The 20482-nt window shown below is 37.9% G+C and overlaps 3 protein-coding genes and 1 pseudogene across 7 annotated transcripts in view; 1 reads left to right on the top strand and 3 right to left on the bottom strand.

The window, feature by feature from the left end:
* Positions 1-393: 393 nt before the first annotated feature.
* On the bottom strand, positions 394-2577 carry LOC113667917 (tropomyosin-2). Its single transcript, XM_027183776.2, has 2 exons — positions 2397-2577; positions 394-2223 (listed from the first exon to the last, which is right to left on the bottom strand). Exon 2 carries the CDS (start codon positions 1577-1579, stop codon positions 845-847), a length of 735 nt encoding a protein of 244 aa, XP_027039577.2. The 5' UTR covers positions 1580-2223; positions 2397-2577; the 3' UTR covers positions 394-844.
* A 4033-nt stretch (positions 2578-6610) lies between these two features.
* On the bottom strand, positions 6611-8779 carry LOC149053890 (uncharacterized; annotated as a pseudogene).
* On the top strand, positions 7989-17124 carry LOC113667919 (glutamate receptor ionotropic, kainate 3). Of its 2 annotated transcripts, none has more exons than XR_016183842.1 (16): positions 7989-8115; positions 9894-9990; positions 10245-10376; positions 10472-10711; positions 10947-11152; positions 11293-11340; positions 11610-11744; positions 12195-12326; positions 12494-12598; positions 12980-13099; positions 13372-13566; positions 13879-14239; positions 14356-14718; positions 15025-15468; positions 16257-16404; positions 16630-17124. XR_016183842.1 is itself a non-coding variant. In XM_027183780.2 (16 exons), exons 2-16 carry the CDS (start codon positions 9903-9905, stop codon positions 16679-16681), a joined length of 2496 nt encoding a protein of 831 aa, XP_027039581.2. In that variant the 5' UTR covers positions 7989-8115; positions 9894-9902; the 3' UTR covers positions 16682-17124. The 2 variants fall into 2 exon arrangements, 1 of the variants encoding a protein (XP_027039581.2); XM_027183780.2 differs by having other exon boundaries at positions 15025-15195.
* Positions 17118-20482, bottom strand: part of LOC113667915 (glutamate receptor 2) — a 10159-nt gene continuing 6794 nt past the window's right edge. For 3 of the 4 annotated variants that reach the window (XM_089197108.1, XM_089197114.1, XM_089197117.1), the window contains exons 13-18: positions 20078-20269; positions 19270-19630; positions 18537-18899; positions 18165-18335; positions 17818-17959; positions 17118-17581 (exon numbers count right to left, since the gene is read on the bottom strand). In XM_089197108.1, coding sequence (XP_089053234.1) covers positions 17533-17581; positions 17818-17959; positions 18165-18335; positions 18537-18899; positions 19270-19630; positions 20078-20269 — 1278 coding nt within the window. In that variant the 3' untranslated portion in view covers positions 17118-17532. The remainder of the gene's footprint in view (positions 17582-17817; positions 17960-18164; positions 18336-18536; positions 18900-19269; positions 19631-20077; positions 20270-20482) is intronic. The other variant, XM_089197122.1, reaches the window with a different exon arrangement.

The raw sequence follows: 20482 nt of genomic DNA, 5'->3' as shown, positions 1-20482 counted from the left end.
GATGAGTTCAGTTCACCCACTGAATTGCGTGACAGACTTCAAGCCGACGTTCGATCAGGACAGGAGACGACAAAATCCGCGGTGTGATTTTTTACTGCAGCTATCACACGCAATAAATTTCCCTAAAATACTAAATTGTCTTTTTGATTCAGGTAGAAATTCCGAACATTTCCCGTTATTTAGTTACGAAATAGCATACGAGACATAATAGATCTAGCCAGGTTCAAATATAGGAAATTTGTCCATATGAGTGGTCATCATACAACATCGGAACCCTCACAGCATGACCGCAAATTACCATGAAACCTAGGCATAGAAAACAGTGTTACTCAGAGGTTATCACGTAAAATAACGACATAGTCCCAGGAGCAGTTAAAAGAAACAGTGTTCCGATTATTTAAATACAAAATTTTAATTTCAGGTCGTTAATTATTCTGACTAAGATAAACAAAATGGCCAATTGAATACAAATGCACACGAAAGAAATATAAGAAATACAAACTATTCCGACGTTTAAGTATCATGTAACAATAAGTGGTCTTAACCTGCACTGCGGGAGAGCGGAAAACAAAACATTTCGTTGTTTCCTTGAGAAGCTGGAAAATCAACACCTCGAATGAGTAAATAAGCCAAATGGATTACATTTAGCTTTTTTTATATTTGCATAAATGCCTTAATGAAAATTTCGGAAACATTTTACGATAGAGAATGAAAACTAAAGGGATGGACTCCATGACTGTGCCTGATTACATAAAAATTCTCCTCACAAGTCAGTTCAGCTGGGTGTTAATCAAGTACCAAAAGACTTCGTTCAAACTGAATACAGACTCACGTACGTAAAAATTCACATTTCGTCGTCCAAACATGTAATGTCGTCCATCTCCTGTATTATTTCTTTTATCTTTCCACCCCAAATTTTTATTTCAGAGGTCGTTTCCTCCTTTAGCCGCTCAAGTTTGCAAACTTCCCTCTCGGCTACTTCTGCTCTACCGTTGGCTTCTTTAACTTGTTCCTTCAGAAACCCCATCTTTTCTTCGCTTAGCTGCTCCTTCTCGCTAGCCTCTTCGTCTAATTCCTCCAGTTCCTTAGTTTGTTCGGTGAAATTTCTCAAGGTATCCTTCAATTTTTCGTATGTATCTAAATATTTTTCTTCTTTCTCTTTAGCAGTCTGCAGATCGCGTTTGATTACCACCATACGGCGCGAGGCTTCGTTCAGGAGGTGAACCTTTTCCTCCCTTTCCTTGGCGGCTTCGACACAGCTTTCTTCCAACATGCTGATTTTCTCGTCCCCCTCCACTTCAACCTCCTCCAATTCTTTACGAACCATCTCTTCGTTTTCGCCTTTCTGGGTGATCTCGCCTAGTTTTCCCTCCGCCTCTTCCAAGCGCTCTGTTGTCTTCGCAAGATCAGCTTTTAGCAGCGTAATCCTTCGCTTTAATCCTTCGGCCTCGTTCTGGTCTCTTTCAACCTTTTCATTTGTATCTTTCAGCAAAGATTTTGCGTCAGCCTCTCTCTCTTCTGCTTGCTCAGTATCGTCTTTTAATTTGGTCATTTTTTCTTTCAGTTTTGTAAGAGACATTGTAGCTTTTGCTTTGAAATTCCAGGAAGATGTCGAAGACAACGAGCATAAGGCGGTTACGTCCTGTGATGCTTGAGTGATAATCAACCCAAGTATTAATGTTTGATCAACAACCGCCAAATGACAAGATAATCGCTCTTGATTTGCATCACTGCTTCAGATTGGTCAGAATTATTTACTCAAGGGACCGACGTAATACTTTGATATTCTTAAAGCGACAGCTATCAGTCAAACAAGACTGTCAACAGGGCAGTTAAACCGCGTCAATACTTTAGTGTAGTTTCTTGTGAAATGAAATGTCAAAATTAACACTTAGAGATTCTTTAACTGAAGGACTGGCCAGATGGTAGACTGGCTTGCATTGTAATTCTTTGGATTGGTCACAACTGGTTGCAATTCCATAGTTATGAAAATTTTATAAAGCCACCAAAAGCTGTGTGAAATTCCGGACTGAGGGGAGACCTTTAGAGTCGGCCTGAATCTGTATTCTTGGCAAATAATAGAGTGTAGTCCTTTGTAATATACGCAGTCAAACATAATGATGGTGTAGTTCAGTTTGAGTAATCAGGCAGACGAGCCGACCTTCTGTATAATACTGCAAAACCTTTCGCCGCGCTCTGTCCGGTTACATGAATTTTCCTGCCCTAAAATGAGATGAAGGACAAGATAAATCAATTGTTTTATCAGACAATGGAGTATTATTAGATATTGAACAAGATGACAATCTTAGTTTTGTATCAAACGTGATATTATCGCCAAAACAGTTCAGGATCCGAAAAAAACAACTCAGATAATTCAAGAATAATTAGCCGCTCACTTTACTCGCATGAGAATCGAAATGATTTGCAGCGGACCAAATCTCAGTTATTTCCGTCGAGGGAAGGCAATCGGAACTTGAAGGGGCATACAATGAAATCGCTCAAAGGTCAGCAGGATTTGGAAGCCTGTCTGAATACACTTTCATGCTTTAAAAAGGCCAGAACACGACCTGCGCATGCGAACTGAAAACTAATTAACTTGAAAACATCCCGTGCGGCCTTTAATGGATATAACGGCGTTAACACAGCCTATAGAATCTACGATTTTACGCCACTATCTGCGTCAGTATAATAATAATAATAATAATAATAATAATAATAATAATAATAATAATAATAATAAATTAATATGTAATAAAATTATATTCGTAAAATTTTACAGTAAATATATTACCGAGTGGAGGAAATTACGCCGTTAGTTAACAACGGAATACTTTACCGACTGGAAGTTGTTAGGCCGTCACTGGCTTAGGGTTAGGGTTACCGACTGAAAGTAATTACGCCGTTAGTTATCGCCGTCAGTTAGTGGCGTAGACACTTACAATAATATGTATATATACCGACTGGAAGAAATTACGCTGTTGGTTACCGGCGTAAAATCTTACAGTATGTTTATATACCGAGCGAGCCAAATTTTGATGTAAGTTAACAGCGTAAATTTTTACAGCGACTGGAAGAAATTTCGTTGGTTGTTAACGGTGTTAAATCTTACAGTGTGAATTTCACCAAGTGGAAGAAATCACGCCGTTAGTTAACGCACAGTCAGCCCAAGCTCCAGCTTGAACATCTTACGAAATAAGTGTTATGGGGAAAATATGAGAGTTTGTATGGGAATGTTTACGACCGCTCTCAGGAAAAAAATTCAGTCAAACTCTCAGTAAAACTGATACCCCACCTAACTTTGTCAATGCATTGCTTGTTTTGTTACCGCTTACTGTGTTGCAACGAAGCCATTTAAGCGAGTCATCCATTTCTAGTTTACTATTCTCCAAGAGTAGCTAAAATTAGAAATGGATAACCCGCTAAAATGGCTGCTTTTTAACATAGTAAGTGGTTTGACAGCAAGCGATGGAAGAATTTTATAAAATGAGAATTTGATTGTATTTTTACTTCCTAAGAGCGTTCGTAAATATTCCCAAACAAACTCTTATATTTTCACCACAACTCTTATTTCGCAAGGTGATCATCTCTCAGTTGGAGCTTGGGCTGCCTGTGGTTAATAGCGTAAAATCTTACAAATATGTATATACATATCAACTGGGCCAAATTACACCGTTAGTTAGAGGCAAGTGTTGAGAGAAATCACCTTAACAACGGGTTGGCGTACGTTGCTATTGTAATATTTTAAGCGAACAGGTTGTAATTTCTTGGTGGCGTTGAACTCCCAAAGCCACTTTCACATTCACAACTTTTCCATTTTTTTCTTATTTTTTGCATGCATTTTAGGATTATTTCATTTAAGTCTGTCTTCCCTGAAGAGCTGCTTTTTCATTTCTGTCGATTTGCCGATAATGTGCGTGAGAGGTACCCTCTAGTCTTGCTGTAGACAGCCTTCATATCAATTTAAGATTGTGATTTTGTTAATGGGTATAGCCCTGAAATTCGACCAAAATCACCCAAAAAAGATCGGACGTAAAATCAACTGCATAATTAATTTTGCACCAAACACAATAATAGCACGTGACCAATACGTCTTGCGATTGTCGCGTTCCTCAGCCTTGCGCTCTGCTTTTTGCCTTCAACAATGGGAAACGACAGCGATTTGACACCTGTATCTCACAGCTTGATAATCAAACACTTCGCGTTAGTCCTCAGCTCCCTCTTCAATCTGTTTGACTGGGGCACTCTTTGGTTTGCGTGACCGGGGTGTGGATGGTAGAGCGGAGAAAAAGGTCGTAGAGAGGCGGTTATGCTCATAGGCCGAGCTCATTTCAATGCGCACCCTGACAAACAGGTCATAAAATCGCGATTTGTCCACATGAGGACTGGAGTGGCCCATAACCTAAGTTATGTCAATGTGCATTCTGCAGCCTGGTATTAGGTAACTGAGTGAGCTGAAGTTTCTCCGTCCGTGAATAAAATTTCTCATATTTACAGAGATGCAAAATTCACCCCGCTGACCAAGCCAGCCCTGTTACTAGACTCATTATTTGATGAGACCCAGAAAGTAACTCAGAGTTTCTGACGTTACACTTGTAACTCGTAAGTCCTTTTATGTTTTTCATTTTGGTGAGCATTGTACCGGACACAGACAGACCATACTTTTCTTAGGATAGTTTGGTTTTATCAACTGATTTGACAAAGTAAATTGCAATTGGCCACTATAAAGAGCCGGTTTCTTAACATTACAGGCACATTACACCATGTGTTCGTGGTTGATTATTGTTGACTGAGACGAACACAATCTATGAAGTTTATAAATAAAGCTCTGAAAATTGCATATCTAAATTACATCTCGGTCTGAATATCTCGATTAAGTGAAATGAGATATTACTCGGTGCATTTGTGGTATTTTTTCGCCTCCATGAGTCGTTTGGAGCGTCTTTTTACGGAATTACTTTTGCCCGTTATTTCTTAACGGCCTCCGGCCAAAAGTAATTTCGTAAAAAGTTTCTTTAGACGCTAGCCTACGAGCAGGAAGATTTGAGACGAGTCAAAAAAAAAAAACAAAAGAACTAATAAGTCTCAATTGACTTTGCAAGTAAAATGATTCGGTAAGAATGCTCTCGACTTTGGAAGACATGACTTCCACAACTCCTCATTCAATTAATACGTTCTTGATAGTGTTCCACAGAAGTCACTAAAAAAATGTCAATAAACAATTTCTTGGTGACTCCAAGTAACATCTGTATTTGGTAGTAATAGGAATATTTCCTACTTAGTTTGATTTCCTCTCCATTTACTTCCAAACAAGTTCCATTGGTCGCAGCAAATTCTCGAATCGTCTTTTCCCTGTGAGCCCATGTTGTATTGAACTCAGCAATACCCTCCCCACAGCAGTTGCATCTTACCAATGCATCTGGACTGGCAACAAATGTAGGGTGTGTCAAATGACACTACCAGACCAGTTTCCTCAAGGTTAAATTTAGAATGTGCAGCACTCATTACTTTTCTATATCGTTCCCTTTCAACAAGTTCGTTTGCAAAACTCCACCTCATTGCCTTGGTTTGTGCTGTGGTTTTGTAATGAAGAATGTCAACCATAAGATTTTTGGCAGATTCTAAGTTTTTTACATGAAGGTCATCCTCATATTTTCTGATTACTTGTAGTTTGGTAGCTGTTATTACACCCTTTCTGTATTTGTTCTATTCCAGGGTCTTAGACAGCCATTTCGTAAGAGAGGCAATTCGCTGTTGCAGTTCATTTGATAAAAACAATTGCCTGAAGAAATTTCTTATTTTTACCTCTACTGAACTATTTGGCCACTGCGCATGTATCATGGCAGCTTGATCTGAAATTGGCAAAGGCTCATCAAACGCTTGAACAGTTTCTCCGCCAGCTAACTCATTTATATCAGTTATTGTAACACTAAATTACCTGCTATATCAGGCTCTGACTGGCTCTTGGGATAGCCGGAATTAAGAAGGATACCACATCTACCATTTGTTAGAGCTGCTAGGTGTTTCAATTCATCCTGGTCCAATATCATGGGCTGTCTTTCTTCTGTTGCATATATCCATATCCAGACCTAGTAACAGTGCACGGGAGGGACAAAGGAGTTGCCTTTGTGCGCTTGGGCTTTCTTTATTTGGATGTTTGATAATCTGCTGGCAGAGTAACGTTTCTTAGGCAAAGCTGAAGGTCTCCCCCAGGCCTGAGGTTTTCATGTGCATGTTTTGTTGTTTCCCTTTCTAACTTCTAGAGAAATATGGTACAAAAGTGCCCCACTTGTTTACACACTCCAGCTAACCTGTTAAAGAAATAAAAAAAAAAGCCTTTGAGAAGTAAGTGCATGCCTATAGTTTTTAAGATGGTCCAATGTATTTGTAATCATATGACTATGCATCTCTTTTATGGCTATCAGCATATGTTCATATTAGCTGCAGCAAAATAAATGCCTTCATATAGACAAAAAGTATTGTCTGTTCTTGGCCTTCCTGTGATTTAACTATGCCTCAGAAAACAAATCAAATTATCAGAAGCATGTCACTGTGTTGATGGGAATGAAATGTTGCAAACTGCAGGCTCTAAACACTATTATCATGAGTGAAATGTTTGTCAAGAGCCTTTTGCAAATTCTTAATGTATATATAGCAGAAACATAGGGATCCTTGCAAAGCGAAAGAGATTTTGCTTATGAACTTCAACTAAAATTTGTGTACTTATCCAGCTACACACGAACATTCTCCTGTTACAACAGTACCTTCTTTGTTAGGAAGCACCTAAAGCTCGTATGGTGCATTATTTGTGCGTTCTTGCAGAATGACCTTACCACGGACAAAACAGTACCGGACATTATTACTAATATTGTGATATCAGTGACTTGTCCCGACTCCTCTAAACACGATCCTTTCAGGAGTGCTTTTGGGGCTCTATCGGCTAAATATTTCTCAACGTTTTCCTCGGTGGTATCAGGGAAATTCTCGCTTCCAATCGCTTAACCAGTTTGAAGTTTCTGTGGGGATGGTAGCTATATCAGTCCGTGTTCTAACGACAATTTTTCGGTTTTGCCTTGCCTCTTCCTTTCCTCTTCTTCAGCACGCGTAGGTAGGGTTTCCAAACCTAACGTAACCGCGCCAAAAACTTTTTCGGCCTGGCTTTTCTTGTCGCCAGAAAGATTAATATCCCTTTCTTTAAGAAATGTTTTTAAGTCCTCTACTTTGGGATTTCTTGAAATGTCTTCCACACTTCTACAGTTTTCTAAATATTGTGCCTTTGCGAAGGAAAACCAACATGCCCCTTGAGTGACCTGATACTGGCTCGGCCAATTCCAGCATTCATCTGCACGCCAGTATTAGCAAAATAGCGTATTTGCGTGGCGCACCTTTTTGTTAATTATCAACAAAATACTTAAAGAATCGTTAGAGGGCTTTTACGAATTTGGCGAATATCCTTCAAATCCTATGTTCGTTGCCACTGAATGAAGAGAGGAAATATAGTCAGTGGGTTAAGTATTGGCATCTGATGTTTTGAAGCTTGAGGTAAAGAAAGGATATCAGCTGTTTCACATACCTCATAGTGTTTGCTGCGGAGAACACAAAGTCATGCAGGTTAATTAGAGCTGGTAGTGCTCTTAAAGTAGAGACTGATAAACACTTTCACGGTTTCAATCATGGTTCAGTCTCCTATTTCTGCATATCTAACGTTTTTCAGCACCAGTCTAATGTTCTTGTGAAATTCCCCACAGCAAAACTTCCAATTTTTGGTGTTGAATTTTGTAGTGTTGGGTAACTCTTCTCTTGGGCGAAATTCGATACAAACTCGAAAAATTTTGGGGGGAAAATTTAAGAGAATCAACGAACTGTGAAATAACAAGTTTTTGAACGACCCTCTGAATATTTATCATGAAAGTTGTTAGATGCCCAACCTGGCTCTTAAATAATTTATCTGCAATTTCCACTTGAGACTCAACTGACAGGTGTCTCTATATATAGATTCCCGGCGCTCAAATTTAATTTGTGTCAAACTTGTTTTTCAACTCTACGAAAGGCGCAAAATTTTTGTCGGAAGATCGGGTTCGATAAATAAGAGATCAATAAACCTAATGAAGATAACAGGTCAGTTTTGTTAATTTGTATGTTTTTATGTTTGAATTCAATGATGTAAGTCATAAGTGGATTTATTTGTTGAATAATAAGTTATCTTAAGTGTTTTACAATGGCTGCCGAGGGGTGGCAGGACGAAGAGTTTTGCGGATCGATGGATTTAGACTTGAAAAGTGCGAGAATTAATTGTGACAAATTAAACAGATTTATGGATTTTGAAATAGTGCCGATAGCGCTGGGGTTGGATTGACCAGAAATTCATACCTTGGATCTCAAATTAACTTCGCAAATTGGATTTTCGTCGGTCTTGGACGATATGGAGTCTATTCCAATAATTTCCAAAAAAAAAAGGTTTTCATGGAATTTGTCATCAAAATATCCTTGAAAGTGTGTAGAGTTTCGTCATTTTCATTTCCAGACATTTTAACGGGTCGCAGAGATATCGAACTCTGAACTTAACTACTGCATCCTTTGTCTCGTTCTGTAAAGATGAAAGTGTCGTTTTAAAGAACTGCGTGTGGAATGTGTGTGTTGTCCGCCAATGTCAAAGAAAAACAACCATTGTAGTTACTGTGTTTATTACTTTACGGATTTCAATGTTATTTGATAAATTTGCCCTCGTACTTGAAGCTAAACCGTAAAATTAGCAATTCTTATTTTGAGGACATACCACCATGTTCTTGTGACTATTTTCATGACAAACGTTTATTTGAGACCGACACATTTTAAGAAGACTTACAAGGAACATTTCTCTCAAGAATCAGACAAAGGAGCCTCCTCTCATAACGGAAAAATATTTTACTTTCTCAGTTAACCAGGGAATGATTTATTTAGTTTATTCATTATCATTATCCCTCATTTTTATGGTGCAAGGAAAACATAATTTCTTGCTGTAATTAATTATTCATCATCAGGCGATAATTGCCTTAGACGAAATTAAAATTAGCTAAGATGGAATGAAATTTCAGACGGCGTGAACTCCACTAATTCTATGTTTGTCATATGTTTTCAGTATATACAAGGATAAAAAAATATTGATGTGCGAAGAAATCCGGCGGCAAATATCAATTTTGCTAGATACGCTTTGTTTTTTTTAATTAATTTTTTGTTTTTATTTTGAACCAAAACATTTCTATTGCCCTGAAGACCTTTGAAAGATGTTTTCTTCAACTTATTAAAATGCCCGTTGTTTCTGCAGAAAAAGACTAGAATGACAAACTTCTTTATTTTAAGGAATTTTGCATCTTTCAAGATTCTGATAATTTAATTTTTTTTTTATTGCTTAACTTAAAAATGGACATTTGTAATTATCTGGAACAATCTGGCAGAGATAAAAATAAGCTTTCAGCTCTCCTCGGGGGTTTGTCGTAACAATCAGAGTACCTAACGGAGTAGTACTTTTGTGTTTTCAAGAAATAATCCTCATCTACTTTTGGCTTATCTTCCAAGAAATGTTTTTTGCGGTTTATTCGTCCAAATACATATTATTTTCTGGCCAAGTTAATCTATTTATGGCCCGAAAGGTAGAATATAATTCAATTGTTACTTCCTTGCTCAAAAGATATTCAAGACGAATCACTGGATAGCAATATTCAAGAGGCAATCCTTTACAAAACTTGAAAAGAGACAATATTTCTTATCTGTTTTATTAATCAATTTTTTGTTACTGATTTTAGTCTTAAGTGTTCTAACTGAACTATTGTTTTGGTATTGGTCATATCCATCTGTTTATTTATTTGTGTATTTACCTCCTTGTTTAACTTTTATCTATTCATTCTCTGATTATCTAGAACCCCAAGATGAAGACAAGAGCCATTCTCTCTGAGGTAGTCGTTATTGTGTCATTACTGCAAAGGATTTATGCAACAAAGAAGAACTTCGCTTGCGGTAAGTTATCATTATAGCTCATCATGGATTGTCAGTTGTATCTACCACAAAACAAACTATAAGATAAAGTATTCTTAGCAACCGATCCTCTAGGATTATATATACAATAATTTATTGTAATACCATATAGATCGTTATAAAAGGAACACCATCATAAAATTCTAAAAACAATCTCTAAACAGTTATCGAACGTGTTTAAAACACAATAAACTGAAGCTCATTTGCAGACCCTCTTTTTTATCCAATTTATACAGGATTTATTGTTGGTCATTTAGATGAGTTTCATGCAGTGAACTCAGTCTTCAACAACGCCTCCAGTTCAAGTAATGTCTCAGTGGTGTTAAAGAAATTTAACACTTCAGACGCTCTGAACCTATTTAATCAAGGTAGGAGAAAGTTTTATTTGTTAATCTTACCGATTATTCTAAAGATATTTTTTTCATTCAAAGATATACGATGTTTGCAAACTCATTTATTTCAGCCACGACGATTTTCGAAAGCAACGTCATTACACTTATTGAGGGAAGTGAAGCAACGACGTCCGCATGCGCACTGTCGACGGTAACCGGTATTCCTCTCATTCGTCTCCGACATGATAGTGGACCGTTGGACCACTGTGAAAAAGCAATACAGATGTCAGCGGGATACAATGACTATGCGCGTGCAACACGTGACATAGTGAATACCTTTGGATGGAAAAACATTGTTCTTGTTTATGAAGGTAAACGAGGCTTCATTCACCGTTGTTTTAAGCACGAACAATCTAAATTATAGTGAACTCGTGAGCAAAAACTCTCATCACGATCAACCGTATATTCCTGGTGCTATTAAACATCAAATTCTTTACTTACGACCTGTATAAATAGTGTTTTCACCAAATATTCTAGTTTATGGCCCTGTCAGTCTCTAAGTGTTATAAATTCGTGACTGTCATTTTTGTGTGTATTGTTGTTTAGAGCGTCATGTGCACGAGGCTGGCTTTTTCGTCGCCATCACCCAAAAATTACAGCTGACTGTGAATTTAGTTCAACTCTATGAGCAGGGACAGGATGAAGGACTAACAGCAGCGATACAATCAGCAGTAGAGCAAGTAAAGGACTTTGATGCTGAAATTGTTGTACTCTACATGGAAAATAAAAACATTCAGCTAATGCTACAACAGGTTATAAAATTCTCAAATTTTACTCTCTTAAGAATATCTTTCTTTCCCTATGCATTTTGACTCACCAAAGTGATTTATCAGAGGATAATTTTCAAAGCGAGAGCTTTATAATTTTGAAAACATCTTTTATTTTATCATAGAAGCCTTGCAACCACAGAAAGACATATATTTGGATTATCCAAGGACAGGTTTGATAAACGAAATTTTAAGACTTCAATACAAAATTTTACAGTCAATGAATACTGAAATCAAACACTGAATAGACAGATAGCGGAGGACAACGTAACCAAGAAGGGTAAACTGATCCCAACTCAGTGTAGCAGATAGAATTTTAAGCCCTGCAGTTCAATATACTACTTCAAATCCAAACAGCATTTGGCGGCAGATTTTAAATGAAAACCGTGTGGCCACGGTCAAATCAACCTAAATTTACGGGGTTTTATTCATTACTCTATAGGTGCAAATGCCTTTGAATTTAACCTGCTACCAATTTGCTGTGGTAGCTTTGAAGCTGTCGTACGATGACCACACAGTTAATGATCTTCTAAAGCATGTAGTTGGAAATTATTCGGCCAGCAGTTCCGTTGACAAGGCAGGTTTAATATGTAAATGTATATTTCATCTCTGCTTGCTGCTCCTATGGACAGACAGGACCCCACATATAGTCTTATCCCTCGCTAAGTGTAATATTCACGATTACAGACGCAGTTCTTTAAAACTTACTCATTTATTTGCTTTTATTACTAGATCCTATAAGGAACGACTCAAGAATACAATAGAATAGCAGCTTATCCATATGTAATGAATGTATACTACAGAAAAAAACAAAAGCAAACAAGAAAATCAGCATGTTTTCAACAAAAAGGATCTTGAATATTAGAGGGAATGACCATTGTCTTGCAGAAACTCGTTAGGTTCGGAGTATAGAGCGGGTCTCTCGTTACGGGTTGAACGACATTCAGTTTTCGTAGGTCATTCGTATCTGTCCTCCTTCCCAAACGTAACGAAGAAACTAATATCGTTAACTTTCCTATCACGACAGCAATTGGCGGCAGTTAGTTATGATGCAGTCCAGACCATCAACAAAGCAGCAAATATAGAGCCTTGTTCATCAATCAACGGATCTGATATTGGTCCTGAAGCAACCAAAGCCATGTTAACATGCTTGAGGATGGTAAAGACTGTTTGGATTGTTTCTATTAGTCTTCTCAGTCACTTCTATGGCACAATTTAGAATCTATCTTAGTAGCATGAGAAGTATGTCAATTTACTTTTCAGAATCCAGGGAGAGCTTAATTCATCGAACTGAAGTTTATCTATTCTATCATATCTCCAAAACAGGTCAGTCTCAATGGAACTACAGGATTTCTCCAATTTAACGAGCAAGGGGAACGTAAAAGAGTTGAACTGGAAATTTTAAATCTTCGTAACAATTCTTTTAAGAAAGTAGGTATCTCAAGCTTCAAATTAGATCCAATTTCTTTTTCTTTGTTTTGAGATGTTTGAAATGATTCGAATATTTAATTAATTTAGTTGACGCTTTGGGTGATTGAGACTTATCTCAACTTTCCCTTTCTGATTTTATAAAACGTAAAAGAAACAGGCACATTTAAAAAAAATTTGCGATCTCGACATAAAAGGCGACCTGAACGTCCTTGATGTTAGGGCCGAATGTATTAGCAGAGCCGCTTGGGTGAAGCAATTTTCAAACAAAATCGCTCAGGCATCTCAAGGCATTTGGAGACGATTTCAACTCATTCCATCAAAGGATCTTCGACCAAGTTCACTTATATCGTCTTTGTTGCGTTGTTTTTTCCCCTTTTTTAGATAGGTACCTGGAATTCATCTAAGGGCGCCGTGTTTTCTGGAAATATCCTACGTAACATGGATAACCCACTGTCAAAAACAACCTTAGAGGGGAGAAAGCTGAGGGCTGTTGGTTTACTGGTAATGAAACAGACTGAATTTGATTTATATTCATTATTTTCATATGATTAACAAATTAAGTCGTGTCAGTGGAATGGGAGACCAAGAAACCAAGAAGACCTCACGCTTGATTGAATGTTATTTGATTTGGAGACGTTTTTCTGTCACAATATTAGTAATATGTTGGTGTCAAATCATGATCTTTGGGGTATCCTCGAATGCAAATTAGATCAATCTATGCCAGAGGTCGAAATTCTATTGTAAAGGTTCTGGCGCTGTTTCTCTAACCCTAGGACACTCCCTTTGTGATGAGGGTGAAAAATAAAAACGGCGGATTTTCTTACGAAGGATACTGCATTGATCTTCTGAATGAGCTGGCAAGAAACCTTAAATTTACGTATGAGCTCTACCTCTCTCCTGACGGCAAGTATGGTGCTGAAAATGAAGATGGAACTTGGAGTGGAACGATGAAGGAGATTGTAAACGAGGTAAGATTTCATAAATGATACTTTTCACTAAGTAAACAATGATATAAGAAAGAAATAATAGTTAGGATGCTGACCCTCAGCATTGTGTAAAGTCACTCTCTTGTGACGAAGATTTTACTGATCAGTGAAAGTGTTGTTAAACTGGATAGGTAGAAGGTCATGGGTATGCTACTGAACAGAGTGTAAGGTTTCTCTGATAATCCACAGAAATATGGCGGTGAAATAACTGGCTTATCGCTTAAAAGAAAGACTTTGTATAAGGAAACTGAGGAAATATTGCAATTCTAACTAGCTATTCTACTTTGTTCAAAGCGCGCCGATATAATCGTTGCAGCGCTCACTGTAACAGAACGTCGAGAGAAGGTAGTAGACTTCAGCGTACCTTACATGTATTACACTGAAGATATACTATTGAAAAAAACATCATCCAAGGAAAATTATGACCTGCTGCAGTTCATGAATCCGTTTGATAATCAAGTTTGGTTCGCTACCTTAGCTACCCTCGTGGTCATCTCTATTGCTGTGTTTGTAATAAATTACTACAGTCCTTATGGATTCAAAGATGAAAATGGCCGAGGAACATCAGAGGAGTTTAGTTTCTTCAACAGTGTATGGTTCGCCTTGGCCTGTATGTTGCAGCAAGGAGGAGATAATACACCAAAGAGCCTATCAGGTGGGGAAGTATACTTTACCGGCCAGAGTTTCTCGCTTGTTAGTGTTTATTATCTCCCTTGAGTCATAATAATTTCATGCTGTAATAATTTGTGATGATGCTGCTTATTTCTTAAGGTCGTATCCTTGCTGGTTGCTATTGGTTTTGCATATTAATCTGGGTCTCAACATACACTGCCAATTTGGCCGCTTTCTTCACTGTAAAGAACGCCGAACATCCGATTAATAACCTAGAGGACATCGTGAAATCATCGTATTCGGTGGGAATACTCGACTCATCCAGCACTTCAGAGTTCTTCGAGACGAGCGGCTACGAAACACATAAAAAAATCTGGCACAAAATAAAATCGGAGGGTACCCTTGCTGAAAATACAGCGCAAGGTGTTGAGTGGGTGAGAGAGAAAGATGAGTTCGCGTTTATCACTGACGGGCCGTTTCTTCAACATATCGCCAACAAAAAACCCTGTGACCTGCAAGTTGGTAAATACTTAAGCTTAATTAATGGAAGCTACCTGGTAATGAGATTTATAACTTGACGCAAATCGTCTCCCTAAAAACTCGCCGCTTAAAGTGGAGTGGTGCTATTCTTTCCAAATTTATGTTAAATTTATAACAAAAGAAACGATTAGATAAGCTTATTCCAAAAATCCTGTTATTCGTACCCAAGACTTGTCATTTTGGTATCAGCTTAACTGAAATATTTATCAAAAAGACCGATATTTGATTTGATCATTTGATTAATAAATAATCACAATGAGTAACAGCTTAGGTTTATTTTTGTTTCAGTTCCAGGTCTAAGCACGTCGAAAGGACTTGCACTGGCCTTCCAAGCTAATGATCCACACGTAAATGACTTTACTCTGGCCATTTTGCGTCTGCATGAGAACGATTTTCTCACCAGCTTGCAAAGGAAGTGGTGGGATAGTACGAATAAATGTCCAGTCGAAGAAGAAACGTGTATGTAAAATTTTTTTTGAAGTGCTTTCTTCAGATACCTGTAGTAAGTCCTTAGAATGATTTGTTGCCTCGATGATGACTGTCAGCAGTCTATTTCCGTTAAATAAGCAGGAAATTGTTGCATGATCATAAAATAACCTTTAGTGATATCATCGTCATCATCATGGACATTATGATTGACCTGCTCCCATTTTGCTCCGAGCTTGTGTGTCACCGCAGATTTTCATTTTCTTCAACGATCCTTCGGCCCCATGAACACTTTCTTCCACCAAGGTATTTCGCCGTTTAAGATTTGCTCTTGCTTTTTCCTTTTTGCATCTTCGTTTTTCATAGCAAAATATGCAGAAAAACTCTTTTTCCTGTCTGTTTCCGTCGTAGCCGTGTTCTTTACACAAATTGCAGGTCTCGGCTTTGCTTTGTGCAGTGTCCCCGTCTTTAATCTCCAGTTGTCCTGTACTGCATATTAAACATATCAACGATTCTTCCAAAACAGATTCAGTTGTTAAATGGGAAGCTATCGCAGGTCTTTGTTGTCTGTTTGATCTTTCAGTAATAAGCGACATGACGGACCTCCTTGGAGCCACTTCCACCATAGCTTGCTTCGTTTTCAAACCTTTTTTTTACTTAAGACGTTCGTCTTAAGTAAATTGAAGCAATAATGCTAGGAGTTCATAATTCTGGTTAACAACGGAGAAAGACTCCTGGGTTATTGTAGTTATCTGTAACGTCATAATATGATTAATGATGTGTATTGTCTGTGACGTCAGGGTTAACTTCAAAGCGAGAAGCGTTCATCAGTACTTTTTAATCCTTAAGCTGACATGACAAGTGTCAACTGTTTAAAGTAGTTTATGAGACATAAGATTGACTGTTGCCGGATGAAACAATACAGCTTTAGTATTGCACACTCAATGTTGGGATGTTGAGAAAGTGGCCAATACGGCCCCGCGCGTGCAATCCTATACAAAACCATAATGAAAGCTGACGGGTCAACGTACAAAATCCGCTGCGCTATATGATATTCAGTTTGTACCAATCATGTTTCCTTATTTTTATTTTAGCTTTGTCTCGAAAAAGAATTGGTATTATGAGTATGCTGGGTGTGTACATTGTTTTAGCTGTTGGAATGATCATAGCATTCATGACACTTGTGGCGGAACTTTACTGGAAGAGAAAAGCTAAACAAGCGCTGGTAGACAAGCTGCACAGGTTTGTATGGAGTCATTCTAGGACATCTGAACTCGTGGTCGATGTTTTTCCTGAACGGGCAAGATTGCTTTGGTTGCTCAAAGTTACGTTTTACTGTGTGTTTGATAATGATTGCAGCAAAGATCAGCTAAGAAGATGAGTTGGATGCACAAGTTATGCTGTTTTTAACGCTGTTGAAAAACAAACTGATTTAATTCTTACATTTTTCTTTGATTATTTCCACAGGACGAAACTTCGTTCAGTGAAAATTCGCCCAGGACCTTCTGAGATAACATAATTGTACACATGTTTTTTGTTGTTGCCTCTACTTTAAATGAAAGTTATTCCTATTATAAATCTCAAGGTGGGTTGGGGTAGAAAATTAAATTAGGAGTTTGGATCAAAGGTTAGTTCAACTTGACGTTGATGAAGATTGTTACTATCTTATTGATGTTTGGAAATCTGACGTTTCGAGCTATAGCTACGCTATCGTCGTCCTGCTTTGTACATAACTGCGTGATTTTGTTAGCTTTCAGACTTGGACTGTGATGCCAGTTTAATGATTATCTGTTGAGATCTAATAACTCTATCACGTTATATTCTAATTGTGAGGTTTGGAGTGGTACAATCTAACTTTGGCAGTTTAAAATTGAAGAAAAAAAACGAGATGAAACTTATCCAAATATGATATCACGAGTGATTGAAACTAACAATAAAGACAGCTAAAAGCACTATTAAAAACTGAATCTGTTTATTTTTTAAATTGTTTTCGTCTACATAATTGACTTTAAAATTTGGCGCCTGATTTAGCAACTTTCGCAAACTTTAAGAATAGTGAAGACTTATGGTAAAATAGTATGTCCACTGAATTTATTTAAAATGTTTTCTGGACTATGAGCCACAATTTGACGAAAATTAAGCCCAAAACGACAGAAGCATATTGAGAAAACAATTTGCGAGAAAAACAAGGCAAACTGACTGAAAAGAAAAAAAGCCAAGGTGCTCAGGGAGGTTGTATGGTGAAGCACACTTCACAACTGCTTTGATGACATCATGTATTTGTCACGATCCTTGCCTTGAAATGGTTTGCTTATTCATTCACTCTCCTTGAAACTAAGCCACGTGCAGGCTTTGATTGGTCGGCTTAGACTAATCAGGATGTGCGATTTGGTTGACTTCAATGGAACGATCTTCTGGTCTGGAAAAGGAAAAAAGGACGAGGGAAAAATATTAACAACTTTTACTTATCGAAGAGAGGAACTTCTCTTTTTACCAGGAAGAGCAAGACGACAAGTGTAAAACCGCAAAATTAGGTGCTGACCACAAATGATTATGTTTTCATATCCTCGTTAAATTCTTAAGCAGATCATGCATGTATAGTTGATATCATTCTGCCAAGCAGAGTCTTGTTTTGTTCCAATAACTCTGACCAACCTTTGGGTTATTATCTTGCGCTCTTTCATTCTTGTCCAAAAGATCTCTGCAGTCAGCGCCATCAATGCTAAAATTAATCCGACACTCATAACGACATACACTCCCAGCATGCTTCTGAGATCAATTCGCTTTCGAGTCAAAGCTGAAAGAAAGAAAACATATTGTGGAAGGAGCTCCAACTACAGAGTTTTATAAAGTGAAAAATGAAGAAATAATGATGGTTTATCGGATTCGCGAAAACTTACTGGGCCAAAACCTAAGAACCAGATAGTATGTTGGATGATGGAGAACTAACATAATTTGGATATTTAAAGCTACTCTCGTGCAGAAGGAATTGAAATTCTTACTTGTATCCTGCTTTTTAGGACATTCATCTTTGTATTCCCACCATTCCCTTTTTAAACTGTCAAGGAATTCGTTTTCGTGAAGATGTAGAATAGCCAATGTGACGTCATCAACATCTGTACTATTTGCTTGAAAAGCAAACGCAAGTCCGAGGGCCGTACTCAGGCCTGGAACTGAGACCAAAACAAATCAGAACGAATTTAAACTTAAGGATTTTTCAATCGGTGGAGGGTGTCAGGGTTTGCCAGGATGGGATCAAAAGATGACAACTGGTTAACATAGGTTAGAGAAAAGTTATTTTAACTTAATGAAGAAATCAGGACTGTTTAGAGAAATGGTAAATGGTTCTCTGTGCGTTTCTCATCTCCACTGACCTGTGGTGACGTCACAAGGCGGCTGTTGTGCGGCGTGTTTAAGAACAGGCCCATCAGAAATAAACACAAACTGGTCTCTGTCTCGCACCATTTGAATTCCTTCCGCTGTGCTCTGGACAAAACTCCCCGCTGTTACCATTCTATTCCAAATCTTTTCATGCGTTACATACTGACTTGTCCTGAATGCCTCATAAGTACTTCCTGACTCAATGACAGCTACTTGATAGGTGGACCTTATGATGTCCTCTAGATTATTAATCGGATTATCATTATCTTTCACAACAAGAAAAGCAGCCAGGTTGGCAGTGTATGTTGAGATCATTATGAGTATGCAGAACCAGTAGCATCCAGTTAGAATCCGACCTAAGGAGGATATTGAGCAAAAAAAGGATTGCTTTGTTGAAGATATCATGAGATATCTTCATATAATACCCGTGCCCAATAATTTTTTACTATCTGAACAAGCTCGAGTGGCCTCGATCCTATAATGAATTCGATCAATGGGCTGTAAGAATATCGAGTGAAAGGAAAAGTATACAAACTTTATTTCATTTTGGAGCCCAAAAAAAGGAGAGTTCTGTTGAAATCATGAAGAGTCATATTGAACCCAAACACTTCTTTTAATTTCTGGTGAAAAATTGGATTCCTGACCTAAAATGCCGGATTGGCTCTCCTCACTTAGCATGCGTGACCTTTTATTACTACGGGTGGTTTTTAGTATGTAAGCTTCCACCTGATGAGCTTTTCGGTGTGTTATCTCCTCCTTGCTGCAGCATGCAGGCTAAAGCAAACCACACACTGTTGAAGAAGTTAAACTCTTCTGATGTTCCTCGGCCATTTTCGTCTTTGCACCCATAAGGACTGAAGTAATTTATCACAAATACAGCAACAGAGATGATGATCAGGCTGGCGAGAGTAGCCAACCAGACCTGAATGTCAAAAGGATTCATGAACTGAAGCAAATCAACTTTTCCACTGTGAGGTGATTTCTTGACCAGTATTTCTCTTGAGTAGTACATGTAAGGAACGCTGAAGTCCACAATTTTCTCTCGACTTTCAGTTACGGTAAGTGATGCAACGGCGATGTCAGCACGCTTAAGAGAAAGACAAATGACTGCATCATATTTTTTTGTAATCTTAATTTGAGATGACTTTTGTTTGTATTCATGAAAGAGAGTGGTGACCTGCCAGTTGCCAGAGCACTGTGGAATCCACATCTTAACTCATGAGGTCAAAATCAATGAAAAGTCATCGTTTTGTATTCGTAGACCATACCTGTGAACAGTCAAGAGACACGGCCAAATTCCGGCGTAGCCTTTTTTTTTTCAGGCGTTTTTTCTGCAATTTCTACAATTGCAGCCCACCTGGATGGATTCCTATCTAAGTTGTATATCAACCGTAGGTCTAAATGTTACTTATTTCATGTAATTGTGAGCTCTGTTGGTGTGGGCCTTACGATGGAGTGAAAGAAATAATATTAACTTACATTTACCAGTAGCGCGTATTTGAAATATATTAGGCAGCAGAGGTTAGATAATTACCTTACCAACTAACTCGCCAATCATACCGTTCCATGTTCCATTCTCCAACTCAGCACCATACATCCCGTCTGGGGAGAGATAGATCTCATAGGTAAACTTGAGATTCTTGGCCAGTTCATCGAGAAGGTCGATGCAGTATCCCTTATAATGTGGAATAGTGCCGTCCTCATTCTTCATTATAAACGGTGCATTCTGTTTCAAAATTAAAGTAAACAGATACTGTATGATCAAAACGCATTTTTATTTCTTCTTGTTCAGCTAATTTGTTTGATTTTCGAGTATTACTATTATCTGTCTGACCCATTCGTTAGTATCAGCGTTCTACTTTTTTTAGCAAGTGTTTCAATTTTTGCTGCGTAATGCATAAAGGTTTTTTTTTGCTATTTTTGCATCATAGCTTCAAAA

Source organism: Pocillopora damicornis, chromosome 1, assembly GCF_964200805.1.
Source record: "Pocillopora damicornis chromosome 1, jaPocDami1.2, whole genome shotgun sequence".
NCBI classification, from domain to species: domain Eukaryota; kingdom Metazoa; phylum Cnidaria; class Anthozoa; order Scleractinia; family Pocilloporidae; genus Pocillopora; species Pocillopora damicornis.
Note: the sequence above shows the minus strand (reverse complement) of the source record. Positions and strands in the feature narration are given on the sequence as shown.